This window comes from Haliaeetus leucocephalus, unplaced genomic scaffold (assembly GCF_000737465.1).
Source record: "Haliaeetus leucocephalus isolate CR32 unplaced genomic scaffold, Haliaeetus_leucocephalus-4.0 Scaffold395, whole genome shotgun sequence".
Taxonomy (NCBI): Eukaryota; Metazoa; Chordata; class Aves; order Accipitriformes; family Accipitridae; genus Haliaeetus; species Haliaeetus leucocephalus.
The window spans coordinates 3,266,163-3,290,259 of record NW_010972831.1 but is presented as its reverse complement, the minus strand read 5'-3'; the positions used below and the strand labels follow the sequence as shown (position 1 = coordinate 3,290,259).

Below are 24,097 nucleotides of genomic sequence, written 5' to 3'. Positions count from 1 at the left end.
GGGCAGCCCTCTCGCTCTCCGTAGCCCTGGAGGACCGGTGGCGCCGCGCTCTCCCCGTGTCTCTATGGCCGCGCTGTGCGCCCGAGCCTGTCGGCCCCCAACCGGCTCGAGCTTCGGGTGGCGCTCTACCCCGCCCTGGCGTCTCAGTGGTGGTTCTGGGCGGCGGCGCTCTGCGCCGCGGCGGTGCCCGTCTCGTTTGCCGGGCGGAGGGCGGGCCTGGCGGAGCCATGGCGGCCGTGCGGGGCCTGCGGATCTCGGTGAAGGCGGAGGCAACGGCGACAACGGCGGAGCCTCGCGGCCCGGAGCCTGAGCCTATGGAAGTGGAAGAGGGCGAGCTGGAGACCATCCCTGTGAGGCGCTCGCTCCGGGAGCTCATTCCGGTGAGGAGCGTGCGGTGAGGTCACGGGCAGGGGGGACGAAAGAGGGAGCAGCTCCTGAGAGGGGACAGGGTGGGGGGTCTGCGGGGATCTGTAAGGGCCTTTGGGGGTACATGCGTGGGAAAAGGGGCGACGTGGGGTGCGTGCGGGGAAGCGATGAGGTGAGGATGGCGGGGAGGGGGGGCATGAGGGGGCTCAGGGGTGTATGAGGGGAGTGTGGGAAACAGTCGTGGGAGGAAGCGGCCAGGATGTGCTTGGGAACGAAGGGAATAAAGGAGGTGGTGGAGAAGAGGATTTGGGGTGTAGGACCGGACTGTAGAGAAAGGCTGTGGGTGGGAGAGTGTAAAAGGAGGGAACACAGGGAGTACCTGGAGTAGGGAGCAGGGGGGTGACCGTAGGAGAGCTGAGTTGGAGGCACTGGGAATGTGGGCTCTGATGAGTGGATTTTGAGGGTTTCCTTTTTATTTTTTTCCCCCTTTTTCGTTTTTGTTAATTATTCCTGTACAAGTTTTAGTAGGATCAGGTTTAATACATAAAAATGCATCAGAGTTCTTCTAACCTCCTAAGTAGTCTTTTGCTCTCAAAACTTGTGTGGCAATTACTTCAGAAACTAATCTCTAATTAGCTGATTTAGCAACATGCTTGAGCTTCTACCAAATACATGGCCTAAGAGACAGCACCCTACTGTCCTCTCTTGTGCTCTATGAGTCAACCTTAGATAGTGTGTGTGTGTGTGTCTTAAAAAATAATGCTTATTGTGCTTTTCTTTTTTAATAACTCTATACATTTGGCAGCTTTAAAGAAACTTTGACAGTCTTACTAAGAAAGGCAGTTAGATTGTCTGTACTTTGGTATTTCTAAACTGAGCCTGCCCTACTTTCTAGAAAAAGTTCTTTAGCCAAAATAATTACTGCAGCACAAGTGTAAACAACACATTCATCCCTAGAGAAAACAAGACATGTTCTTGCAGCTCCAGACTTTTGCCACGTGGTGGTCCTGAGGTTGCCAGAAAGAACATGTGCCATTTTTGCATATGCAAACCATGGAAGGGACAGAATTGGGTCATTGGTCCAGGGTCTGTGTGGTTTAGTGCTGTCTTGTGAATTCAGCAGTCCTGACTGATGGAAATGAAACTTGTAAATTTTTTTCCACATCATTCTCCATTTTTACTCTTTATCAATAGGGTTGTATCAAAACAGTAATGCTTCATCTTGCTGGTATTTGGAGGTTGGGTTTGAAATATTGATAGGAATAGGGGTAAAAGTTGCTTGTTTAATTGTGGATATGGCTTGGTATTCTGACTTTTGAGACTAAAGGTTGCAAATCGACACTTCAGGAGTCGGGTATAACTGTTAAATCTCTTCATGTTTTACAAGGAAATTATACCCGAAACCAAAATTATGGAAATTTTAGGTAGGAATGGTGCCTGATGACTTTCTCTGTATTGCTGAGAGAGACTAAGTAAAAACCGTAGCAGCAGCAGACACAGAAACTAAGTTTTGCCAAAGGAAGGAATCCTTACAGTAAAGGAACTTTGGTTCAGTTCATATGCTGTTACCTTCACTGACATCAGTGAGAGTTACTGCTTGTGTACCTGTCTTTCAAGGGATGTAGTTTGGAGTAAGGATCAAGGAAAAGAGGATGCATTTCTCATAGAAATGGCCAGATTTTTTTTCAGCATAGCAAGTATGTTGTTTTCAGTCTTCATTGAGATTTCACCACCATTTTGCTTTGTTTCAGGACACTAGTAGGCGATATGAAAACAAAGCTGGAAGTTTCATTACTGGAATAGATGTAACCTCCAAGGTAATTTTTGTGCTGTGGTTCTTCAACATATTCTAATTATTGCTACTGGAAAGGAGGAACTGTTTTATTTATTTCTTCCCCGATATGCACAGAAGCTTAGCTTCATGTTCAGATAGCTGGTATTTTTCAACAACTGGGGAATTCTCCTTTTGTTGGTTGTGGCCTGCATCGGGACAGGATATCTCATGTAAATTGTAAGAATTATCATTTTTAAGTTACAAAAATTTGTGTGCCAAAACCTGAAAATGTTTCTATTGAAATCGCCTTGTGTCATGGTTTAACCCCAGGAGGCAACTAACTACCATGCAGTGGCTCACTCGCTTCTCTCCCCCACCCTGGTGGGATGGGAAGGAGAATGGAAAACAAGTAAAACTTGTCGATGGAGATAAGAGCAGTTTAGTAATTGAAATTAAAAAAATAAAATTGTAATGACAAGGAAGATAACAAAAAGAGTGACATATAACCCAAGAAAGACAAGTGATGCACAATGTGGTTGCTCACTACCTGCTGACTGATGCTCAGCCAGTCCCTGAGCAGTGATCTGCCCCTCCCAGCCAACTCCTCCCAGTTTATATACTGGACATTACATCATATGGTATGGAATATTCCTTTGGCCAGTTTGGGTCAGCTGTCCCAGCTGTGTCCCCTCTCAGCTTCTTGTGCCCCTCCAGCCTTCTTGCTGGCTGGGCATGAGACGTTGAAAAATCCTTGACTTAGTATAAACACTACTTAACAACAACTGAAAACATCAGTGTGTTATCAACATTATTCTCATACTAAATCTAAAACACAACATTATACCAGCTACTAGGAAGAAAATTAACTCTGTCCCAGCCAAAGCCAGGACACCGCAGTGCCACTTGATGTTGCAAAACAAAGCCCTTTGAGACAAGTCAGCTGAGTTGTTTCTTCTTAGGTGAGTGACAGAAGGAAGAACAAGTGCTTGGCAGGAAAATCTAGTTTCATTGCCTTGTATCTTCCAAGGGCATCGTATTGTTTAATTATTTAAGACATAGATTGAAGAATGTGAACAGCTGTTGCATTTAAATAACTTAAAGATACATTATTCTGTGGAACTTCAGAAACTTAATCCTACAGCTCATCTTTGTACATTTAATACCAAATTGTCTGTTGTTTCATATTGTACAAATGAGGCCTATATCTAGCATTTGGTAGTGGAGAAAAACATTTAGTCATATGCTTTATAGGACGGATACAGTTTTACATGTTCTAACAAATATGAATCCCCACCACAACAGCGTGCTGAAAATCATGTATTCCCATTTTGCGTTAGTGAAGCTCCGAAGATTGTGCTTATCAAAGAGTACAAAAAGGGTTCCAGATGAAGACTGAAAATCAGCTTTTTTGGCTTCAGTATCTGGCTCATGTGGTTTGTAATTTGGTAAAGAATTTGAAGTTCCCCCAGTCAGAGGAAATCTGTCATCTTTTGTTATGTTTTTTAATGATGCAACTCTGAAAAACTTTTAAGAAATGTGGCCAAAGGTGTTTTGGCAATCTTTAAAACCTAGTAAAAAGCCCATGTTTGTTTGGATATCATTGGTGGCAGTTTTTGCTTAATCACAGTTTGTGCTCCAAATTTGACTTTGGTTAGTAAGATCCAAGAATCTAATGCTTCTCAATAAATTCTGTACAATAAGGAGCTTCTCAGTCAGTTTCAAAAATTGCACAAGATCCACATAAGCTGTTGCTTTTAAGTAGCTTGTGAGCAGGTTGAATTCCCAGTCTAAGACCTCTATAGTCAGCACTCCAGCTAGTGTTGTTAAATTCATGCTCAGAAAGACAAGTTTACGTTTTTGTATTTATTTGAAAAACAGATATGGGAACATCTCTATAATCCTAGAAGATGAATTTTCCATGTGGTGGAAATGCTTGTTTTAAGAGAGTTTTTTTTGAGCACAGCCTCTGTACATTTGTTAGGAAGGAAAAGATGTTACTGTTCCATCATGGAGTCTGAGCATTGTCCAAGGTACCTTGTTTTCCATGCATCTTTATTCCCATTATGTTGCTGCACTTATATTATTAAAATTATTATGTAGCACATAATTGGTGAATTATTTCTACATTCTGAAACTTACAGGTCTTTTCAGAATTAATAGAATTATTAATATAGATTGTTGCTGTCTGGTAGATTTTATTTTAAATATCTGGTCCTTCAGTGCAGCTTATTGGGAATGGTGCTCTGATTCCTGTTTTGACTGCATTGTTTTGCGTTTTGCAGGAAGCAATTGAGAAAAAGGAACAAAGAGCAAAACGCTTTCATTTTCGAGCTGAAGTGAATCTTGCCCAAAGGAATGTGGCGTTGGATCGGGACATGATGAAGAAAGGTACAAGTTTATCCAACAGTCAAGAAGAAAAGATGCCTTGGTTTACTTTCTCACAGTTCCTTTACTTGCTTTATCCTATAATATTTCCTGCATCCCCAGAGGTTTTCCCAGATCATTACCAAAATAAATCACTTTGATTTTTTTTCACCTTTTAATTTTAATTTCATTATTTTTTAAACTACTTGACAGTTATCATTTCACTCCTTGTTTTACCAACCTCAGAAAGAAGGAAACATTTTTTTGTGTACCTTATTTACTGTCTGGCAGCGTCATCTAGTGCTACGTATCCAAGATTCATCTTCTGGATCAGTGCTGCTTTAAAAATCTCTAGTTTCTTTGAAATGACCAGACCTTGAGCATTTTTTGCGTATGAGTGGAGGACTCTGTGTGCCATGCACAGTGAGATCAGATTCTGTGCTGTATGCACAGTGAAGCAGGACTGATTGCGCATGTGCTCTTAGATAGCAAGCTGGGCATGTTGGAATATAAGCAGATCAGCTGGAAGATGTGTGCACAACAGATTGGCGCTTTTGGCATTCAGTTAGTTCTCAAGGCTTTTTTTCCAACTGGCAGCTTGGACCCACTAAGCCACGGCCTATAACAGCTCTCCATCAGATGACTCAAGTGGAAGTGCGTTGTACACATGTCCTGGTCACAGGCCTCATTAGTATTCTGGCTCTTTAGTACTTAATGGTAGTACTTTGGCAGTATTTAAAAAAAAAAAAAAGTTTTTAAGGCAGTTTGATTGCCATGCAGTACTGCATCTACCAATGCTTGTAAAATTACCTCTTTTTAATTCTCAGTTTATTAAAGTTGTGCATGTAGAATAATAATTCAAGTTACAGTGGTTTAGAATGATGTACATCATACATTGCTTTAATTAGCTTCCCTTTAGCTTATTTAAAATGTTTGCTTTATAAACCTGTCTGTTACTAATATAAAAGCTTGCTCTGTAGAAATAAGTACCAGTTTTGTATTTCTTCCTCTTTATAGCAATTCCTAAAGTGAGACTGGACACAATTTACATTTGTGGGGTGGATGAGATGAGTACACAGGACATCTTTGCCTATTTCAAAGAGTATCCTCCTGCTCATATTGAGTGGTTGGATGATACATCATGTAAGTAAATGGAGTCTTTTGTCTGTAATTCTTACTGTTTTTTTCAATACTGGTCACAGCTGTAATTCAGATGTCTTAGTGGCTTTCAAAGTCACTGATCTTTGTCTGTCTCAGTTTCCCTGTCATTTGCTTTAGTCAAAAGGGATTTAGAAGGAAAGAATTAACAGCATATGGTGAAAATCGAACCCGCTAGCTGGTTGAGTATTTATTATTGGAAAGAGATAGCATAGAATAACTTGCAGGTCTGTAAGTGGGGGAAAAAAGGTCTAAAATTTTGTGCGGCTTACATCTTGACATAAATAGTATACCTGCTTGTGAGTGTCTCAAAAGATGACATTCTGAGAGAAGATTATTGAGCTGTGTGCAGTTAGACAGGTCGGTATGGTTTTGTGCTATGAAGGAGCAGACTTGTTGCCTTATTTGTTTAGTGCATTCTCAAGGAGAAATTAGTGGGTGGAAGAAGGTAGCAGTTGAATGTGATTTACATAGATTGAAAAAAGAATGTAAATTCACATTGCAAGGTCTGTTTCAGGGAGTAAGCATGCAGTGAGATTGCCAGAAAGATAGAAGGTTGTTGACAGTTATGCTTTCTTCAGTGATATTAAAGACTGCACAAGAGCTGTTTGCTATAGTTGGATGCTGGATTGTGGAACTGGAAGCCTCTCGGGTTGTCACGTGGCTAGAAGTCCTGTAATGAAATCATATACAAAGAAGTAGAAGCCAGTGCAGGTTTTCCAGTTGGATTGGGATTGCTGGAAACAGTTTTATTGACAAACACGGCTAAGACCTGAGAATTAGTAGTGTGATTCCCTGGAATGACCCTGAAGGAATTATGTTCCACTGCAAGACAAAAGATATGGTGTACTACAAAATATTGGTAACCTTGAAGTCACTGCGTATGACAGCTTGATATACTGCCACAAACCGACAGAAAATTTGAAACGCAATGAACCCTGGCTGGACAATTGCAGTAAGGAGCTGCTAGATGAACCTGTGGTGATGCATAACCTAGCAAGTGCACAGCTTAACTCTGTATCTGAGGCTGCATTTTGAAGACTGATTATCCTTTTTCTGTCTGATTATCCTTTTTCTTAAATGTTACGTGAGTAAATATAGCGTGGAACCAGAGTGAACCTGCAGTGCAAAAACAGAGGCTTCAGAGTCGTAACAATACTTTACCCAGTTATGGTTCAAACACATCTTTTTTAGTGATTAATTTTCATGCTCTGAGTTAGCATGCCAACTACACTTGGTGAAAATACAAAGAAAAAGCATTGTCTTTTCAGCACAGATTTACATCACAGCATGGCAAAAAAATTTTAACGTTCCCAACTGAATTACGTCTCAAGGTGTCTTAGTGCAAATGTGAATTTAGACAGTGTTCTGTGTTTCAAACTGATGAACATAAAATGATAAAGACTTTGAAAATTTGGAGATGTGAAGAGCAGGTAGGCATACATATATGAAAAGTTATAAGCCAGTCATTGAAGTTAGTACCTGGGTGTTCTTCACCTTGTAAATGTTGTCCGTTCAAGTAATCTGGGAGAGAATCTTTTATTTTGGGACGCTGTATAGTTTTCTTGATATCTGAATACACTCTGCTTAATGGCAGAGCAGTAAATGACATTTGTTGCTGTATTTGCACTGAATGCATCCGTGCAGAAAGCTTTTGTTCAAAACCTGTTTCTAAGCAGTTTTAGCTCTTTGAATTCCAACATCTATGAAATGCTTTTAATTGGCCTAATAAGTTATATTTTAGTACCATCTGCTGATACTTAAGCCACGTACGAGGCATACACTGAATTATATTGTTAACCTGTGTACATGATAATCTGTGCAAAGTGCTTGAGCAGTCTCTCCTGTTTTCCCCTATTTTCCTGCTTTTTGGAAAAATTAACAGAATTCCACAATAAAGTCCAAGGTTCTGTTAAATTGCCAAAGAGAAAAAAAAATCAAGGCTTTTTTCTTCTCCTGTGCCCCCTTAATTGCATTTGAGTGCGAACACATTCATGAAATACACTGACCCTGATTCAGTATCCTAATTTGCTGTGCTCAGGAAACAGTGTCTAATATGTATGGTTGTGCATTTCAGTGATTTTGGTTTTGATCAGTTGTTGTGTGTGTTTTTTGTAAAGTGATGAAAGCTGTGCATCTTCCAGTTTAGCAAATATGTTAAAGAATATGACCTTCCCTGCAAGAGGTATATCCAATTACTTTTTTGTCATGTCACTATGTAAGAACATTTCTGAACTTATGTTAGTAATTTCCCTCCAGTAAGGCAGTGTATGTGACTGCTTGATTATACAAACTGCATTTTGTTTTTGTATGTGTTTATATATGTCATAGGTAATGTGGTCTGGCTTGATGAAGTAACAGCAACACGGGCTCTAATAAATATGAGTTCCTTGCCTGATCAGGAGAAAACAAAAAGCAGAGAAAACAATGAAGAGAAGACAGCTGAAAAAACCAAGAAAGGTAGATTAAGATATGCATATACAGACATCATCTAGTTAAATCAATGAAACTTTAAACTTGTGCTTGGGTACTGCTTAATCTAAATTACTGAAGGAGCTTCTATCGTATAGTTTCAGGTAAATGTATTCTGCCACTTTAAAAAAGGCTTTCATCTTGGAAACCTTTTGAAGAAGCTGCTTCTTAAAAGGTGGGTTGGAGCTAGACAAAAAGCAGTAATTCGGTCGATACTGAACATGTTAGATGCAGGGTCATATTCAGATAGGATATTTATAGTGGTATATGTTGCACAGAAATAAGTCTCTGTGATGTGCATACAAAGGCACTGGAAGGATGGATTCTAAGTTTGGAAAAAGCAGGTGTAAGAAAATGTTCTATTTTTGAAATAACACAGTTGATTCCTTCCTTGATACACCACTGTCCTTTATTGTTCACACTGATGTGTCGACATATCACTTCACCACTGTATATCATCTCTAAATTTCGCCATTATACTTTCAAGAAAGCACCACACTGAAGGCTGAATTATAAAAGGGCAAAACAGCAAAAGTACATATTAATGTTGTGATAAATCTGGTACCTGAATGCCTAAATTGTAAATTTATTTTACTTTTACGGGTGTAAATTAAAAATCAGGCTTTTGCTACCTTAGGACTGTTTGGCTGTTAGGCTAGTGTGATAAATTGCTGTGGTTCAAAGTACTGTACGACGTACAAAACAGAGAGAGATGTGTTTATTAACTCTTCTATAGGTTTTGCTTAAACATGCTATATGAACAAAATGCAAATAGCCAATCTCTCTATTAGATATTTGCAGTGCTAACAAAAGCCTTTCTAGAAGGTTTGGGGTTTAGGGCTTTCTCAAACTTGTGGATCCTTCTAACTCAACCCCTTTTCTTGTTGCTTTTCTCTGCAATGCAATGGTTCCTCAACCATCCGCGTGACTTTAATTTTGGGGAAAATGTTGATAATGCTTCAAGTAAGACTTGTTGCGAAGTTGTTAGAGATTAGCGATCGTCTTGTTTAAATGGAGCATAAATATATGTATTTAATCTTGTTGGTTTCAAATTACAGGTTACATCATTGTTACACCACATCTCAAAAACTGTCATCTAAATTACTCCTGTTCATCTGGAAAAGTGGGTTATTAGATAAAGTACAAACTGTTCAATTACATCTTGAGGTGTGAGATGCATACAGATACACTAGAGTGATCTGGCATAGTTGCATTCCTTTTTTAGATAGGAATTTGAGGGCTATTTAGGGAAGCAAGAGACTAGTCTTTACTGTGAGAAGCTTACTATTTTGGGGGGAAAAAAGTGCTTGAATGCTAATTAATTGAATTACCTAAATTCTCTCTTCGGTTTCAGTTGGTTAATGGTGCTTTACTCTTTTCTTTGAACTTGGGTATACTTCCAGGATCTTTTGAACAGCTACTGCTCTCTTAAGTTTTCAAGTCTATTGTTGGATGAGATTAAGATAAGGAACTCTGAAATATAAAAGAGGGGGTTATTTTTAGTCTTATGTCTATGAAGTACTTTGAGATCTTTGCAAATGATGTTGGTATATGTTGATAGCTGTCCATATTCACTACTTTTTTGTTTCCTTTTTTTTTTCCTAAGGACTGTTTGAAAAAAATTCCAATATCAATTTTTTCTTACTCTGAGCTACAAAGAACCCTGAAAAATTTATGCAAGCACCTCACAATTCTAGTAGTTCTGGAAGTGTGCACTCTTCTGTTAATTATTTCACTTTGAAATTAAGTCACTAAGGTTTCTTTTTTTTCCTCCTGCTCTCTCTCAGAAACTTCTAAGCTTTTGAATAATAACCTGTTTTACATTGTTAGTATTCGATACTTTGTAGGTACTTGAAGCATTTTAAAGGGAGGCTGAAGGAAATAGGCTTTTATATGCCTTTCCCAGTCTTGGCCTTGCTGATCTCTGTCATACCCTGAAATGCAGTGCAATTTCATTTGCTTTCACAGAATTAATACTCCATGTGTGCTGCCGCAGGCAGTTATCTGCACAGAGGCTGTCTAGTTAATGTTATTCTGTGCTCATGCGTGCTTCAAATTCCTGTAGACGTTTACTGTTTTGATTATTCTCTAGGCTGCGCAGAAGAAAGGATAACACCTCTAGTCTGGTTTCAGCAAATGTAGGTAATAATAATCAGATATGACTGACACACTAAAATGTAGGTTATTTTTTTTCCAATTATTTTCCTTCTTAGAAAAACAGGAGGAAAGTTCTGATGATGAGACAGAAGAAGGCGAGGTTGAGGATGACAATCCAAGTGATGTTGAGGTCAGTACAGAAGGAAAATAAAAACACTATGAGGGAAGTTTTACTCTGACTGGTGTAAAGTCTTCATAACTTTATAGTTTTAACCATATATATTTGCAATTCACAATTTAATTATCAAAGTAAATTAGATGGGGAAATGACAGGAAGTGCAGATACGCTGTTGGTGAGAATAACATGTAAGAGTGTTTTGTGAAAGTAGATTTTGAGGAGTGGTGGGGCATCCAGCATGTAAGAGCTAGACTGGCTGCTCTTTTCTGCTGAGAGGAGGCAATGAAAGAACAATAACGGAAGGCAACAGCCTTTCAGCAGTAAAGGCAGTGCTTAAAGAGACAAATAGGATTTAGGCTGTCCATAGATATGTGTGGGAATCAGCATATGCATTGATGTTTTGTAAGTAATTTAATCTTACTGGCCGATTATATAATAGGTGTGATTAGTGTTTTCTTTAGGAATGGCTCACTGAATACTCATACATCATGGAAGCCTGAATTTTAGTTTCTATAAAGCAGATACAAATGAAAAAAAAGCGCCTTTTAGTCATTGTGCGAGAGCATGAGAACCTGTTAGTAAAACCATTTAGATATGAAACAAGCAAAAAAATATCATATAGTTGTTTTTCAGTGTCCAAGTTGTGCTATTTATTTTCTGCATTTCAGTCAGTAGTATAGTGTCATTTGAAAATTATTGGATTTAATAATCTGAGATACTGTTATGAAGGAAGAGAAGGAAATATATTAAATCTTTAGGGCAAATTACTTTAAAAATTCACATTAGTTTGTCAAGAAAAAAAAGCAGAGTTCATTTGAACATAATTTGAAAAGTAACTTTCTTAATAATCAGTTGATTGCTCCTCTGTAAGCAATACATTTTCATTCAACAGTAATTTTGTTTTTGAGTCCAAAATACCTTTTTTGCCTCCCAAAGTTGGATGCCCTCTCCCAGGTAGAAGAGGATTCTCTTCTGCGTAATGATCTTCGCCCTGCCAATAAACTGGCTAAAGGAAACAAGCTCTTCATGAGATTTGCTACTAAAGGTAAATGAACAGCTTAACCAGCATAGTGAATTAATCACTCGTTGTCGTTTTATGTGTTGACTAATTAATGACTTGAAGTACCTAATTTTTATTTGCAAAATTGTTAGTTTTTTCCCTAATCATTATGTTATTAAGATTTTGCAGTAAATCCACATTTAATGTGTGAAGTAAATCCAGTTCAAGTTGGTTTGAAAATTATTGTACATAAAAATTTTATTTTGGGCTCAGGGCATTCTTCCCAATGCCATAGAATAAGTTTTATGATGCCCTTCTCCACCGAGGTAAATTTCACATTTTACAAATATGAAAATAATTTGAGATGCTGATGAGGTATTAGTGGAAATTATTGCTAAATACAGTTGAGATATTAAGTGATATTTGTGAGTAAAATGACAACCCATATAATTTCTGGGCCATGTGGGAAGCGACACATCCGTAAAGAAAAGAAAGGTCATGAATAAGGTATAGCCTCCAGCAGTTACAGTGGGATGTAATGCTCTGTTAAGCTGATGTGTAGAAACTCAGTCTCCCTAGAATTAAGTTTCTAGACACAAATAAAACTGTGGTGGTAGGAGAAATTTCAGAGGTGTCAGCAAAACTGTATCCTTCATGAAGGAGATTGAAGTAATGCTGATCTGTAAGACAGTCACTCTTCCACTCTCTATGTCTGTGACTGGATGGTTATTTATTTTTATGCTAGTATGGTAAGATATATTTTAAGAGGGAAATATTCCTTTAATTTATGTTTTTTCAGATGACAAAAAAGAGCTGGGAGCTGCAAGGCGAAGCCAGTATTACATGAAATACGGCAATCCGAATTATGGAGGCATGAAGGGGATTCTTAGCAATTCTTGGTGAGTATTGGATAAAGGAATTGGAACACTGGAGGTAATTGGACAAGATAGTCTAAAACTCTTTTAATCTGTGGATTTGCTTTCTATTCAGTTTATGTAGATGCTTCTTATGCATAAATAATGTTTTTGCAATGTGACTATGAATTTGCAAGGGAAGTATTTATATTCATAACATTCAAAACATTCAAACAGATCTTTGACATAAATGTACATCTGCTATTAAAGCGAGTGATAATTGCAAACTGCATGTGCTTAATGCAGGACTGAATATGGCTAATTCATGATGCCTTTTCTGTGACAGGAGTGTCATTCTTTTTATGGTGTTTCAGGAAACGAAGATATCATTCACGTCGAATCCATCGGGATGTGATAAAGAAAAGGACACTTATTGGGGATGATGTTGGCTTGACTCCTCCTTATAAACATCGTCATTCAGGTAATTCATGCCAATGTCGACCCTGTAAGAACACAACTGGGGAATGGAGCGCTGGAAAGGACCTTAATGCCTCATGTAATCCCCTGCAGTGTGTGAAAGTGAAGTGTACTTTTAAAAAATGTATCTATAATGGAATCACATTTTAAGGTTTGTAGGGAACAATTGAGGCAGAAACTTCAACTGCTCATTGGCTTACCAAAATAGCTGCTGCTTTTTATGTGATATTTTTCTTTTACAAATTTAGGACGTGGGGGCTGTAGCGTCAAGGACAAAAAGAAGAGAGAACTTCTTTGAACTTACTGGCAATTTGTCATACTTGCTATGTCAATTCTTCCGTTCTATGAAAAAGCAAGCTCTAGATGTAGAACAATAAAGATTAGAAAATTGTATTAATTAGGCTTGAATATTTTCATCTACTCCCTAAGGTAGGGGGTGTGCATTAGAAAAATAATCAGAGTAAAAATCTTTGACGTGAGACAAATACAGTGTCAGAGTTTCCTATGAGTGGCCTGTTAAAAATACAGCCATGGATGTATCAAATCTCATGGAAGATTTTGCATGTTGATAATGTACCGCTTTCTGAAAAGACGCTTCCACACTGCTGATGAACAAATTTAAGTTGTTGATTTATATTTAAATAAGTATATGTGATAAATTTATACTAATGATACATGTGTTCTTTTTGGCATTACTGCTTACAGGACTTGAAAGGATTATTGTGGAGCCAGCAGTTGTCACATTAAGCCCTGCAAGATCATAGGAATTGTTATGCTTAGTTCAGGAAGTATGAACTGCACCTACTAAAACAGGCAGTTGTACTTTATATATTTAATCCAGCTTTCTGCTTGAGCAGGCTTCTGAGATAGTGAACGCCATGGACTTTTTTCTCCTGTGGCGATTTTCTTCCACTTAGGATATTCTGTAATACAGATTCCACTTAAGATATTTTGCAAAATATTCTCTCTCTTTAGTCTTAGAGAACTACAAAGATTCATTTGTAAGTGGATCATTACGGTGATTTTTTTCTTTTTGCTTTGGTTTTAAGGTACCTTATATGAATTATAAACTTCAGTTTATCAGAATCAGTTGTTTTGCTACAGGCTTAGTAAATGTTCCTGAAGAGCCTATTGAGGAGGAAGAAGAGGAAGAAGAAGATCAGGATATGGATGAAGACGACAGAGTTGTGGTAGAGTACCGTGATGAACTGCAAGCTTTCAAACAGTCCCGAGACCGCAGTGCAGCAAGACGATCGAGTGCTAGTGCATCTGATTCTGATGAAATGGACTATGATCTTGAACTGAAAATGATATCAACACCCTCTCCCAAAAAGAGCATGAAAATGACAATGTATGCAGATGAGGTGGAATCACAACTGAAAAATATTAGGTAAAATTTCTTACTCTTTAAAAGTACCAGTGAAAAGACATTCTAAATTTTAATTAGTGACAGAGCTGTCAAAGCTTAAAGACAAACTGTTGAAGCTACTTTTTCAATTCTTAACATAATTTTGTAGTGGATATTTTAAAAAGAAAGACAAAATACAGAAAACACTGATACAGGCTTTTAGTTACAATTAATGTTTTTAAAATATAGCTTCCTTTGCAGATTTCTGTAACCCTGCTTATTGATAATAATAAAGCTGAAAGTGGAATCGTTAGAAATGTATGCAAGCAAGCACAATTAACTTCTTGCATTTCATAGCTAGGCCAGAGAGAATAACTCGTCTTTCTCTTTTCACTTTACCTCTCCCTCTTTTCTCAGAAAGAAGAATAACCCTTAAGTGTTAATGACAAAAAGGAATTTACGTTCATTATGGACATACTAACCAAAATCACATACGTTACAGATTATTAAAATAACTTTAACACATGTCCCTTCAGCAGTGTGATTATACTTCATTATAATGTCAAGTCTTCCAGCAATTTTAAGGTTGCTTATCTGCTCTTAATTTTGACCCAGAGGCACAGCCTTAAGGAGACAAACTCGATACCTGCCTTGAAATGGATACTGAGGTATTCATGTGATTATTGCTAAACTTAGGATTCTGACTGGAACACATGCTCTTCTAAGTAATGTTTTTACCTCTGTTTCTCAGTAGAGAAATCCTGATATTACTGTTTTCTATTGTGTAATTTTACATACAAGAAGACTTAAGAACTATACTAGATTTCATTTTATTTTAGGGATGTTAAATCTATTATTATTTTTTTGAAGGAATTCGATGCGAGCAGATAGCATAGCAACCAGTAACATCAAAAATCGGATTGGCAGTAAAGGATCTTCAGAGAAAGTCGCAGATGTAAGACTACTGTTAGAAGAAAAACGTCAGAATAATACTGGGCCGCGTCAGCCAAACAGCACTGTAAAATCAGGTAATTTTAAACTCTTATATTGTGCAGAATTGCAACTGGCTTATTAAAATGGATATATTCATTCCGCATCTGTGCTCCACTGCAGCTAACAAACCTGAGAGAATTCTGTTCAGCAGCAGTTTCTGCATCCATACAGTTAATTTTTCCTCACTAAGAGACAGAGTTGGGGATTGCTTTGGGGAAAAATGAAGTACATTTGAGTGAAAGAGTGACGTTTATTTTTATCCAATTTACTTGCCTGTTTCTATTTCCCTCCACTTTGTCCTTTTTGATTTGCTCACTCCTTGAGGCAGAGATTCTGTACAACTCTCGAGAAACAGAGCGTGTGGGGGAGCTCATGTACAAAATGAAATGTGAAACACTAGCTACTTTATGTGAAAGAACATGTATTACATGAAGATGGATGTATTTTTCAATTGGCAGGGTTTATTTTTGGGCTTAATTGACTGTTGCTTTTTTACTCAGGTATATGTAATTTCAGCTACTTCTGACATAGGTATCCAGAAGATTGTCTGACTGATAAGTGAAAGATACCCTTTTCTATCAATGTAATGTAGAAGTTATGTTAGTATATTTTATCCTTCCTGCACATTTTGGGGCTCTGACAAGTTGGCACATAAATCCTATAACTTCCTTTGCCTTTTATGTTTTTGTTTCGACCTTCTGTAAGACTAGGAATATCTACCTAAACCAGACAAACTTCAGAATGTAAGACTCGCTTCATAGTTTAAGTATCAATATATTTAGGATGCTTATATTCTGGTTTTCATTTTATTCTGCAAATATCAAGCAGTATTAGAATTGTAAGGCAAGGTATCTGTTATGTGAAAAGAATTGTTCAAGGCTACCAATTTTTGTATGATCATACCTCATGCTGGATACATACTCACTGTGCTGCTAAAACAGAAACGCAGCAAGCCATGGAATAACTTACTTTTTCGATCTTCTGGACAGAGCTCAACCTGAAAACGTTAAATGCCAAATTTATTGCCAAAAAAAGAAAAATGAAATCTGGATAAATTGTATTGCAGACATTGCCAGGACTGAAATCTGAGTTTGAAAGACTTAAATGAAAAGAGTACAGAAAAGATAAAAACAGAATCTGTCTCGTGTCAAATTGTGAACAAGCATAAAATTAGCTGGCAAAACTAGAGTAAATGCAACGTGATTTTTGTCATTTTAATCACTGAAAATATCCCTAGATGTGCGGCAAAGACTGGGAAAAAGACCACATTCTCCAGAAATTAAACCTCCGAGTAGTACCTGTGCTCCTCGTCGAGAACCTATATCAGATGTACACAGCCGGTTAGGAATCCCCAAACAAGATGTAAAAGGCCTCTACTCTGATACAAGAGAGAAAAAATCAGGTTAGTTTTGCAGAGAAAATGTAATACTGCAATTCCTTTGATTTTAGAGTATAAGAGAAATTTCAGCAGAAAATCGTGAAGGATGTTTGGTTGAGTGAAATTGAAGATGAATTAGCAAACGTTTGTTCAGAGCTTTGAAATCTAAATACATGTAGGTAGGTTGAGCTGAGTATTTTTATGAACATTATATAGGTATGCCTTAAACGTAGAGGGCTACTTTAAAACTGTGGTCAAAACAGGGCACTAAAACAAGTGTAATGAATGCAGTGGCACTTCAGACTTGTGTGTGGCATTCTGTGCAAATGGGAAACAGTGAAATTCCCATATTTTGATTTCAACTACTGCTTCAAAGCGTAGTAAGTTCCATGCCAAACATTAAGGTGGGAGGAGTATGAGGACTTTAAAAGAGATTTAAAAGAGATGCAGAGAATTTAAGACTAGGTTCCTCAGACTTCCTCCAGAATTCCTCTTAGTCTTGTGTGTCTTTTTTTTTTTTTTTTTTTTTAAATGTTTGTTTTTCATCTGATTAGGTAATTTATGGACCCGATTAGGGTCTGCTCCGAAGACACAAGAAAAGACTTCAGATAAACCTGAAAACTCTGTGGCATCTCCAGAGGAAGATGATTCAGAGCTCCAGCGGGTTTGGGGTGCTCTCATTAAGGAAAAAGAACAGTCTCGGCAAAAAAAGAGTCGATTGGATAATTTACCATCTCTACAAATTGAAATCAGCCGAGAAAGCAGTTCTGGATCAGACACTGAATCATGATTGTTTTTACATTCTGATCCTCAAGATTGTGACTCTGCAGTGTGGCAAGATTTCCATTGCCCAAAAGCTGGACACTGGCAAAGACTCTGCAGTGAAGGTTCCAGAAGTGTCTCTGTTCCTTTTATACAAAAGGAGATGCGTATACCACTTGAAACCTAAAGCAATCACGTTTGTCTGGAGTCTGTGGTTGGCCCTGTGTTACGTAGGGCATTGTCATATATGTTTATTACAGCAAACCTGTAGTTAATTCTAGCAAAACACTTTTCCCCAAGCTTTGAACTTAAGAGGCAGAAATGCTCTGTATTTTTAACAAAACCTTTTTGTTCTTAATATTTTTAACATGGAGCCTTTTAACAAAATACTTTACACAGTTCATCCAAAGAACAGAGCATTTCATTATCAACATCATTGCCTTGCCCTTCTGGCTCTTACCAGCACCTTTCCTTTCCTCTTGAAGTAATAACAATAATGCTTCCTGGGTAGGCAGCCAGCAAGGATAAAGCATGAAGGGACTATCGCGTTCCCTTCCTCCAAAATACTGAATGTAAATCCAAGTTAAACATTTTAGTACAGTGAAGTTTCACATAGTATCCAAGTAGCATCACTGCTCTCAAGGAGTTCAGTTCATTTATTTTGGTGATACTATGTTCTGCTGTAGTAGGGATTGAGATGTTCAGGACTGCAAAGTTGGATGTTTGAGAATTCTGTAAATTCCCAAGGGTTTAAATTTTTTTTTTTTTTGGTTACATGATGAGAAATTATATTCCTTTCATTTCCTCTGTATTATGTTTTGAAGAAATCTAACAATTTAAAAGCATACGTTTTTATATTTGTGAGAATCATCCTGTTGGCCATGGTGAAAGCTATAGTGGTGTTTTCCTATGTGCTGTTCTAACTATATATATATATGTAACTGAAAGAGAAAAGGAAAAGTATAGGATCACTGTCTCATGTCAATATTTTTGAATGTTCGTATTGTATAGTACATGTGGATGTGCACATGGTTGACTTGTTACGTTCAGCTTTTTTACCCGCATACCCTCTCTAGGTAGGAAAAAGGTTTGACCAGTGTGCAACTGCAGTTTTTTCTTGTTGCCTATGGCATTTATTTTGATTGCCAATAACCCTAAATAAGGAATAATGCTAGCACATCACATTGTGGTAAACAGAACAGGTAGCAAAAACATTGTTTGATAGTCTGAAAATCTGTTTGCATTGTCCTTATTTCCTAGGTTGTCAGTCCAAAATGTCTATGAATATCTCTTCCCCTTTCTGCTTTTTAACAAACAAATGTTTTATCTTTTTTTTTCCCCCTATTTTTGTACTAAGTTGAAGTAGGTTTGAGGCTTCACAAAAGCAAAGAATCTGCAATTAACTTTTCTTATTGCTTTATAATGTGTAAGAACAGCAGCATGTAAAATTAAAGGTAAAAATGAAAGGTACAGTGACTGGAAAGGTAATCTGGGGACTGACTGGGCTTCAAGCCTTATTCTTTCCTTGTTTTGTGACACTCATCCTTGATTTTATATTTAATTATTGAATATATAACTATGTCTCATAAAAGTACTGTTGAGAGTAAATGACTGCAATGTCTGATCACTGTAATATTTCATTTTAACATGTGCTTTCATTAATATCCCTTTCAAAGCTTTCAAATAGAAACATACCCATACCATACCCACTTCTCAAGATCCTGATAAAATTTAACCAGTGTCTTTTTGCCAGTAAACCTTTGTATTGTATTACTGCTTTGAATCCATTATGACCTTTCCTTTTCCTGAAAGGAGGTGGTAGATATGAATCATGCACCTGGCCTAAGACAGGCTTCTGCATTTTTGTGAACCCTTACAAGTTTTTAAGCTTGGCAACTGGTTGTGCTCTACTGTTAATGTTGCTGATAACCACTGTGTTTCCATGTAAATACTCATAACTTGAGCCTGGTGAAGGACGGACTAACTGGTATGAAGGGCAGAATGGGAATAGATTATCTCTTCAGCTGATACAAAAGATCTAAACTAATGGGTGTGTGAAATCAAGAAAAGCTATTTAGGCAAAGGCTTGTGTTTGAGGAAGAGGAGCCATTAACACCGCTTCTGTCTTCTAGGTAGTCATAAACACACCTTAGAAATGCCTCCACCTTAGCTGGCTCTGTCATGTTTATGGTTTGGGGGAGGCTTATGTGGGTTAATGAGACCATGGTAGCTTAGCTGCAAGAAAAATAGAGGTTTACTGTTGAAGGGCCATATAGAGAGGGTTTTTTGTAATTGAGTGTTTGCCTGGTTTTGCTTTTTGATGGTGTACAGAGAAGCCTTGAAAAGTGTTTGCTGGTATCAGGAATTCTAGCTTTGGTCTAACTTAGTTAGCTGAACATGAACTGCTGGATTTTGATAATTAAAAATGAGCACTGAATCTTCAGTGAATGCTTTTTCCTCACCACGGTTAACTTAAATCTACTTGACCTAGAGAGAGATTGCAGAGTGAATTTTGTTGTAAGGCCCCTTCTCTTTGTGGTCATATGTTTTGCTCTTAGCAAATGTGTTCTTGATCTTTCACTGAACTCCCAGATATTATCACCTTCAAGGAATTTGATGCAGAAGTTGATGTTCTGATACTGAGACGTGCAACCTATGTATTTTTACTACAATGAACTTACATTGAAAATGGCAGTAAGTTTGGCTTTGGCTTTTGCTGAAGAATCTATGCTGTGGAGGAAAAAATAGTTCTGAATTTTAGGTGACCCATTATAGGACCACACTACTTCTCCTAGAAAGCTTTTGCTGTTTTAAAAAGGTATTTTTTGGGGTAAATGATTCAGGCAGCTGTTACATTGTGCAAAAGAAATTGTTGTGGGGGTTATGGGCTCTGTGCCTGCAGCTGTCCTTAGGCAGACTCTGAACACATGGTGTTGATGGTGACACTTGAAAGTTAGGTTTGGTTTTGGTTTTTTTTTGTTTGTTTGTTTGTTTTAAGATGATGGCCTATGTGTTTACTAAACAGGGAACAGGAAAGCAAAACCCCCCTCATTTTCAGTTCAAGATGACATAATGTGAAAATAATGGAAGCTTTATTTAAAACAGCTGTTCTGTTCCAAATAAAAGTGGTCTGAAATCACCCTGACCTATCCAGTTTTGCTGGAACATTACTAACAAAGGACAGTGCTGCACTTCTTGGTGGAGGGCCTGCAGATGCTCCCTTGGCTGTCCCAAATGGGCCTTGTGCCTTCCTGGGGGCAAGATGAGGGTCCCTGCTTCGGGGTGTAGCCTGTCCCAGCCCGGTCTTAATGAACCCCCTTTCTTGCTTTCCACGGAGTAGAGGGGTGCCTAAAATTAGGGTTATACCGGCCTAGCGAGGCCGAGGGAAGCCCCGACGTCCGCCTCCCTCCCGCACAGCGCTGCAGGAAAGGGACCCCTCCCCCCCCCCCCCCCTTGCTGGAGCAGTGGCACGGTCCGTTCCCCCCGCCGCGGGGTGGTACGTCCCAAACCTTTATAACCGGCCGCCGTAGACTTCCGAGCCTTTTCGTGCCGCGTGCCTGGGAGCGGGTAAGACGGGGTGCGCGGAGCCGGGGCCGGGCGGGCGGGGCGGACGCGGAGGCCCGGCTTGCGGAGTGAGCCGCCTTTCTCTTTTAGAGGGGGCCTTTCCGCCGCGGAGTTGAGATGAGGGCCTCCACCCCCCGCATTCCTCCCTGCCCGGCAGTGGTGGCGTCCGCCGCGCCTCCCCGTCCCCAGGGCCGCTCGGGCTGGACTCGACCATTGGAGGCAGCGGCGGGGGGGGGGGGCGCTGTTGAGGCCGGAGTTCCGCGGGCGGGGGGGGTGCGGCCTTGGAGCAGGTGTCGCCTGACTGCCCTTGTCCCCGCAGGCCGGCCATGGAGCTGGGCACCGGTACCGGCCGATCCCGGCCGCCGGGACGCCAGGAGCGGGGCTGGAACTGCGCCGGGGCTGCTGAAACGGCTCCCCGGTAAGTTAAAAAGGGCTCGGTTGGGTTGGGAGGCCTGAGAGCTTGCTTTATGTGTGAGGTAACGCCAGGTATTGCTGCTGTTCGCTGCCTGAGGCGCAGTCGGGGTGGTGCTGCCTTTGGTGAGCTCGTGGAGCTTGCAGTGAAAGGCTTGGGAGGGTAAAGCCTATTCAGGTTCGGTTACTTCCTCCTCATGAGCTTCCTGGCTGCTTTCAGGCTAGTCTCTTGTTGCTCACAGCAGTCACATACTGCTGGGGCAGAGTCCTGCCAAGCTCAGAGCTGTGTAAGGGCCGTGGAGGTAACGCTTGTGTGGTTAGCGTGCCAGACCCTTTCTGTGCCATGAATGTTGCAACCTTAGAATTGGCGTTGTTTGGAATTTCAATTTTAAAATTGCCCTTAGGGTAAATGCAGTCTGGCAAGCTGCATAAGGGAGATTTCTAAGTTTCCTGGCTAAAAACAGTTTAGAGAGGACTGTTTACTATTAAAAGCTGAGTGATACACATATTTTGGTGATTTGTAATATCAACACAAACTGGTGGAATTACAAGCAGACTGTTGGTGGTGAGATTCTGGTTTTGGTGGGGTTTTTGGTTGGAGAGTTTTTTTCCCCCCTCTGGGTAAAGCTCCTTTATAATTTTCTAAAATTACTGCTGAAGAGTGTTGTAGTAATGCTTCTTTTGCTTTTATTCCCACAGCAGAAGGATGTCTTGAAGTGAAGAGGAAATTAAAGTTTTTGTACTAAGGTGCGTAAAGTTAAGAAGGTTCCAGGCCTTTACTTACATGCTAATGATATAAAGCAGTTAAATACAGGACTGTTAGTCAAAAGTAACCTGTAACAATTGCATCATAAAGTAAGTTAAATAAAAACTAATTAAAACTAATTTTATGTGCCATTCAGTTAATAGAGCTAACGTCTTTTATAAACAAAGGGGAAAATGCACAACTGTTGGTTCAGGATGAAACAATTGCTGTGTTTTAAGTAATCAAATACAAAGGTTGTTGGCTGTTGATGATGATAACCCTGAATAGGAAGTGCCGTCAGATGCGAGAACTGACGATAACCTTCTTATTTGTCTGAAATACAGCTACATGCATGTGGAGTTTTGAGTTCTAGAAATTTGTCTTCTAGAACTAATCGGGCAACTTTTTATACTTGCTCTCTGTGAAAAGTGCTCTTGTAATATCTAACATAGCTTCACGTCCATCTGTTTCACTTCCTCTGCAGAGCTGGTCTTTCCAGATAAATGTGACGCAGTTGGGACAGGGAGCAGGTCGCTGTTGGAAGATGGCCCTAATGTGAAGGTAAGTGAATTTCACTGGACCATGCAGAGCTTCATACCAGGTGGCAATCTAAGTTGAGAATGAATGAGTTTTATAGGCTGCCAGAAACTCAAGAAGCGTATTTTGTCAGTTCATACTTAATAGCTTGAATCCATCTGCTTTGTTTCTCTCCTCTCTTCTTCAAAATTTAAAGCCTGGTATTTATTTCCTGGTAGCTCTGTGTTTAGGTATAGCTTGCAGGCCTCTGCTGCCATGTGCTAATTGTTAGTAATGTCTACCAATTGATATTACAGCTCTCCACAAGTCCTGTGGAAGGCAGTGAGATAGCAAGAGCATGAGATTCTTCTGGGTGAGTTTAATATTTGGTGTGCTGTTAGTTTTAACATAATGGGTTTTGGCTGTAGTCTCAGAAACATTAACTAATTGTGAACATTCTTATTGGCTATGTTACTATTTCTGTATCTTCTTAGCTCTAAAAGTGTAATTAATGAAGTTCTAGGCAAAAAAATACTCAGTAGACTAAAATACAGACAGTAAATGTATAAGAGCAGCTGTCTCCTGCACTACAGTTTTGCTGATGGCACTGTATAGCAAAGGGATAAAGGTCTTGCTTCTGCTAGAAATGTATCAGTTTACCTAGAGATATCATATGATGAAACTAACCAAAAATTGCTGGAATTACCGGCAGATTGACTGGTGGTGAGCAAAGGTTTTTCTGATGATATCCCTTACATCAACAATGTTTTAACACTTAGTGTTGAATGGTTAACTTATCTATGCTGTTGTATTACAGGTGTTTATGCAGAAAACATCTTGTCTGAGGAAAAAGGAATCCAACAAAACATGCGCATGAGCTTGGGAACTATTGTTTGTAAACTATGTATTTTTCTGCCCTAAGGTTAAGAAATGGTAACAGTTACACTGTTTTGATTACACATCTATTAAAATTCTCTCCAAAAACCCAACTGGGTGTGGTTTTGTCACTTCACTGCATTAAGGAATGACTTTCCATTCTGCAGCACATTGTTAATAAACCTGCTGAGTATTCCAGTGATTTGCTATAATATTATAAAGTAGATGTATATACACTGCAGTATAACTACTGCAGATAGTGTAAAAGGGTTTTAGTTTGGTAAGCATTCTATCTGGTGTTTGATAATTTACTTGCTTTATTTAAACAGTTTAAACAAGTGATACTAATGCTGCTGCTGTAATTACCGGAGAGATTAGGCTTGAAATACCCCTAACAGCAAGAAGAGCAAATGCAACTTTTTCTGCAGTTTGTTCCAGGCTTGCTATTTCTTCACTATTTTGGCCTCAACCTTTCTTAGTCTGCTGCAGAGGTGGCAAAATCTGTTCCTGCAGCAATAGCATTCTAGCTACTGTTCTGCATCTCTTCTAAGTAATGGTCCAAATGTGCGAATCTAAAATTAAACGTGGAGAAAGGGAAGAGAGACTCATACTCTGCAACTTGTCAGTGTTCTTCAGTGTCACTACTAAGAGTAAAAAATGCTGCCTGTGTGACAATACCTCATTCTGAGGTTGGTCTACAATGGAGGTTGATAAATGGAAGTTAAAGGGTTTTGGGGGAATCTTGGGGACTTAAAATGGAGGTG

General features: G+C 39.1%; 1 protein-coding gene and 1 long non-coding RNA gene across 3 annotated transcripts; both read left to right on the top strand.

The window, feature by feature from the left end:
* Window positions 1-210: 210 nt before the first annotated feature.
* Window positions 211-20,184, top strand: LOC104835559 (chromosome unknown open reading frame, human C17orf85). 2 transcript variants are annotated; one of them, XM_010573591.1, is made up of 13 exons: window positions 211-380; window positions 2,118-2,183; window positions 4,423-4,528; window positions 5,522-5,647; window positions 7,994-8,122; window positions 10,348-10,421; window positions 11,346-11,454; window positions 12,209-12,308; window positions 12,638-12,744; window positions 13,845-14,130; window positions 14,959-15,116; window positions 16,319-16,483; window positions 17,014-20,184. In XM_010573591.1, the coding sequence occupies exons 1-13, from the start codon at window positions 228-230 to the stop codon at window positions 17,247-17,249; spliced, it is 1,815 nt and encodes a 604-aa protein (XP_010571893.1). In that variant the 5' UTR covers window positions 211-227; the 3' UTR covers window positions 17,250-20,184. The 2 variants fall into 2 exon arrangements, with proteins under 2 accessions (XP_010571893.1, XP_010571895.1); XM_010573593.1 differs by lacking the exons at window positions 5,522-5,647; window positions 7,994-8,122.
* Window positions 20,185-22,423: 2,239 nt separating this feature from the next.
* Window positions 22,424-23,378, top strand: LOC104835558. The gene is made up of 3 exons (XR_774744.1): window positions 22,424-22,502; window positions 22,775-22,830; window positions 23,275-23,378. It is a non-coding gene; the product is annotated as an uncharacterized LOC104835558 (long non-coding RNA).
* Window positions 23,379-24,097: the final 719 nt, after the last annotated feature.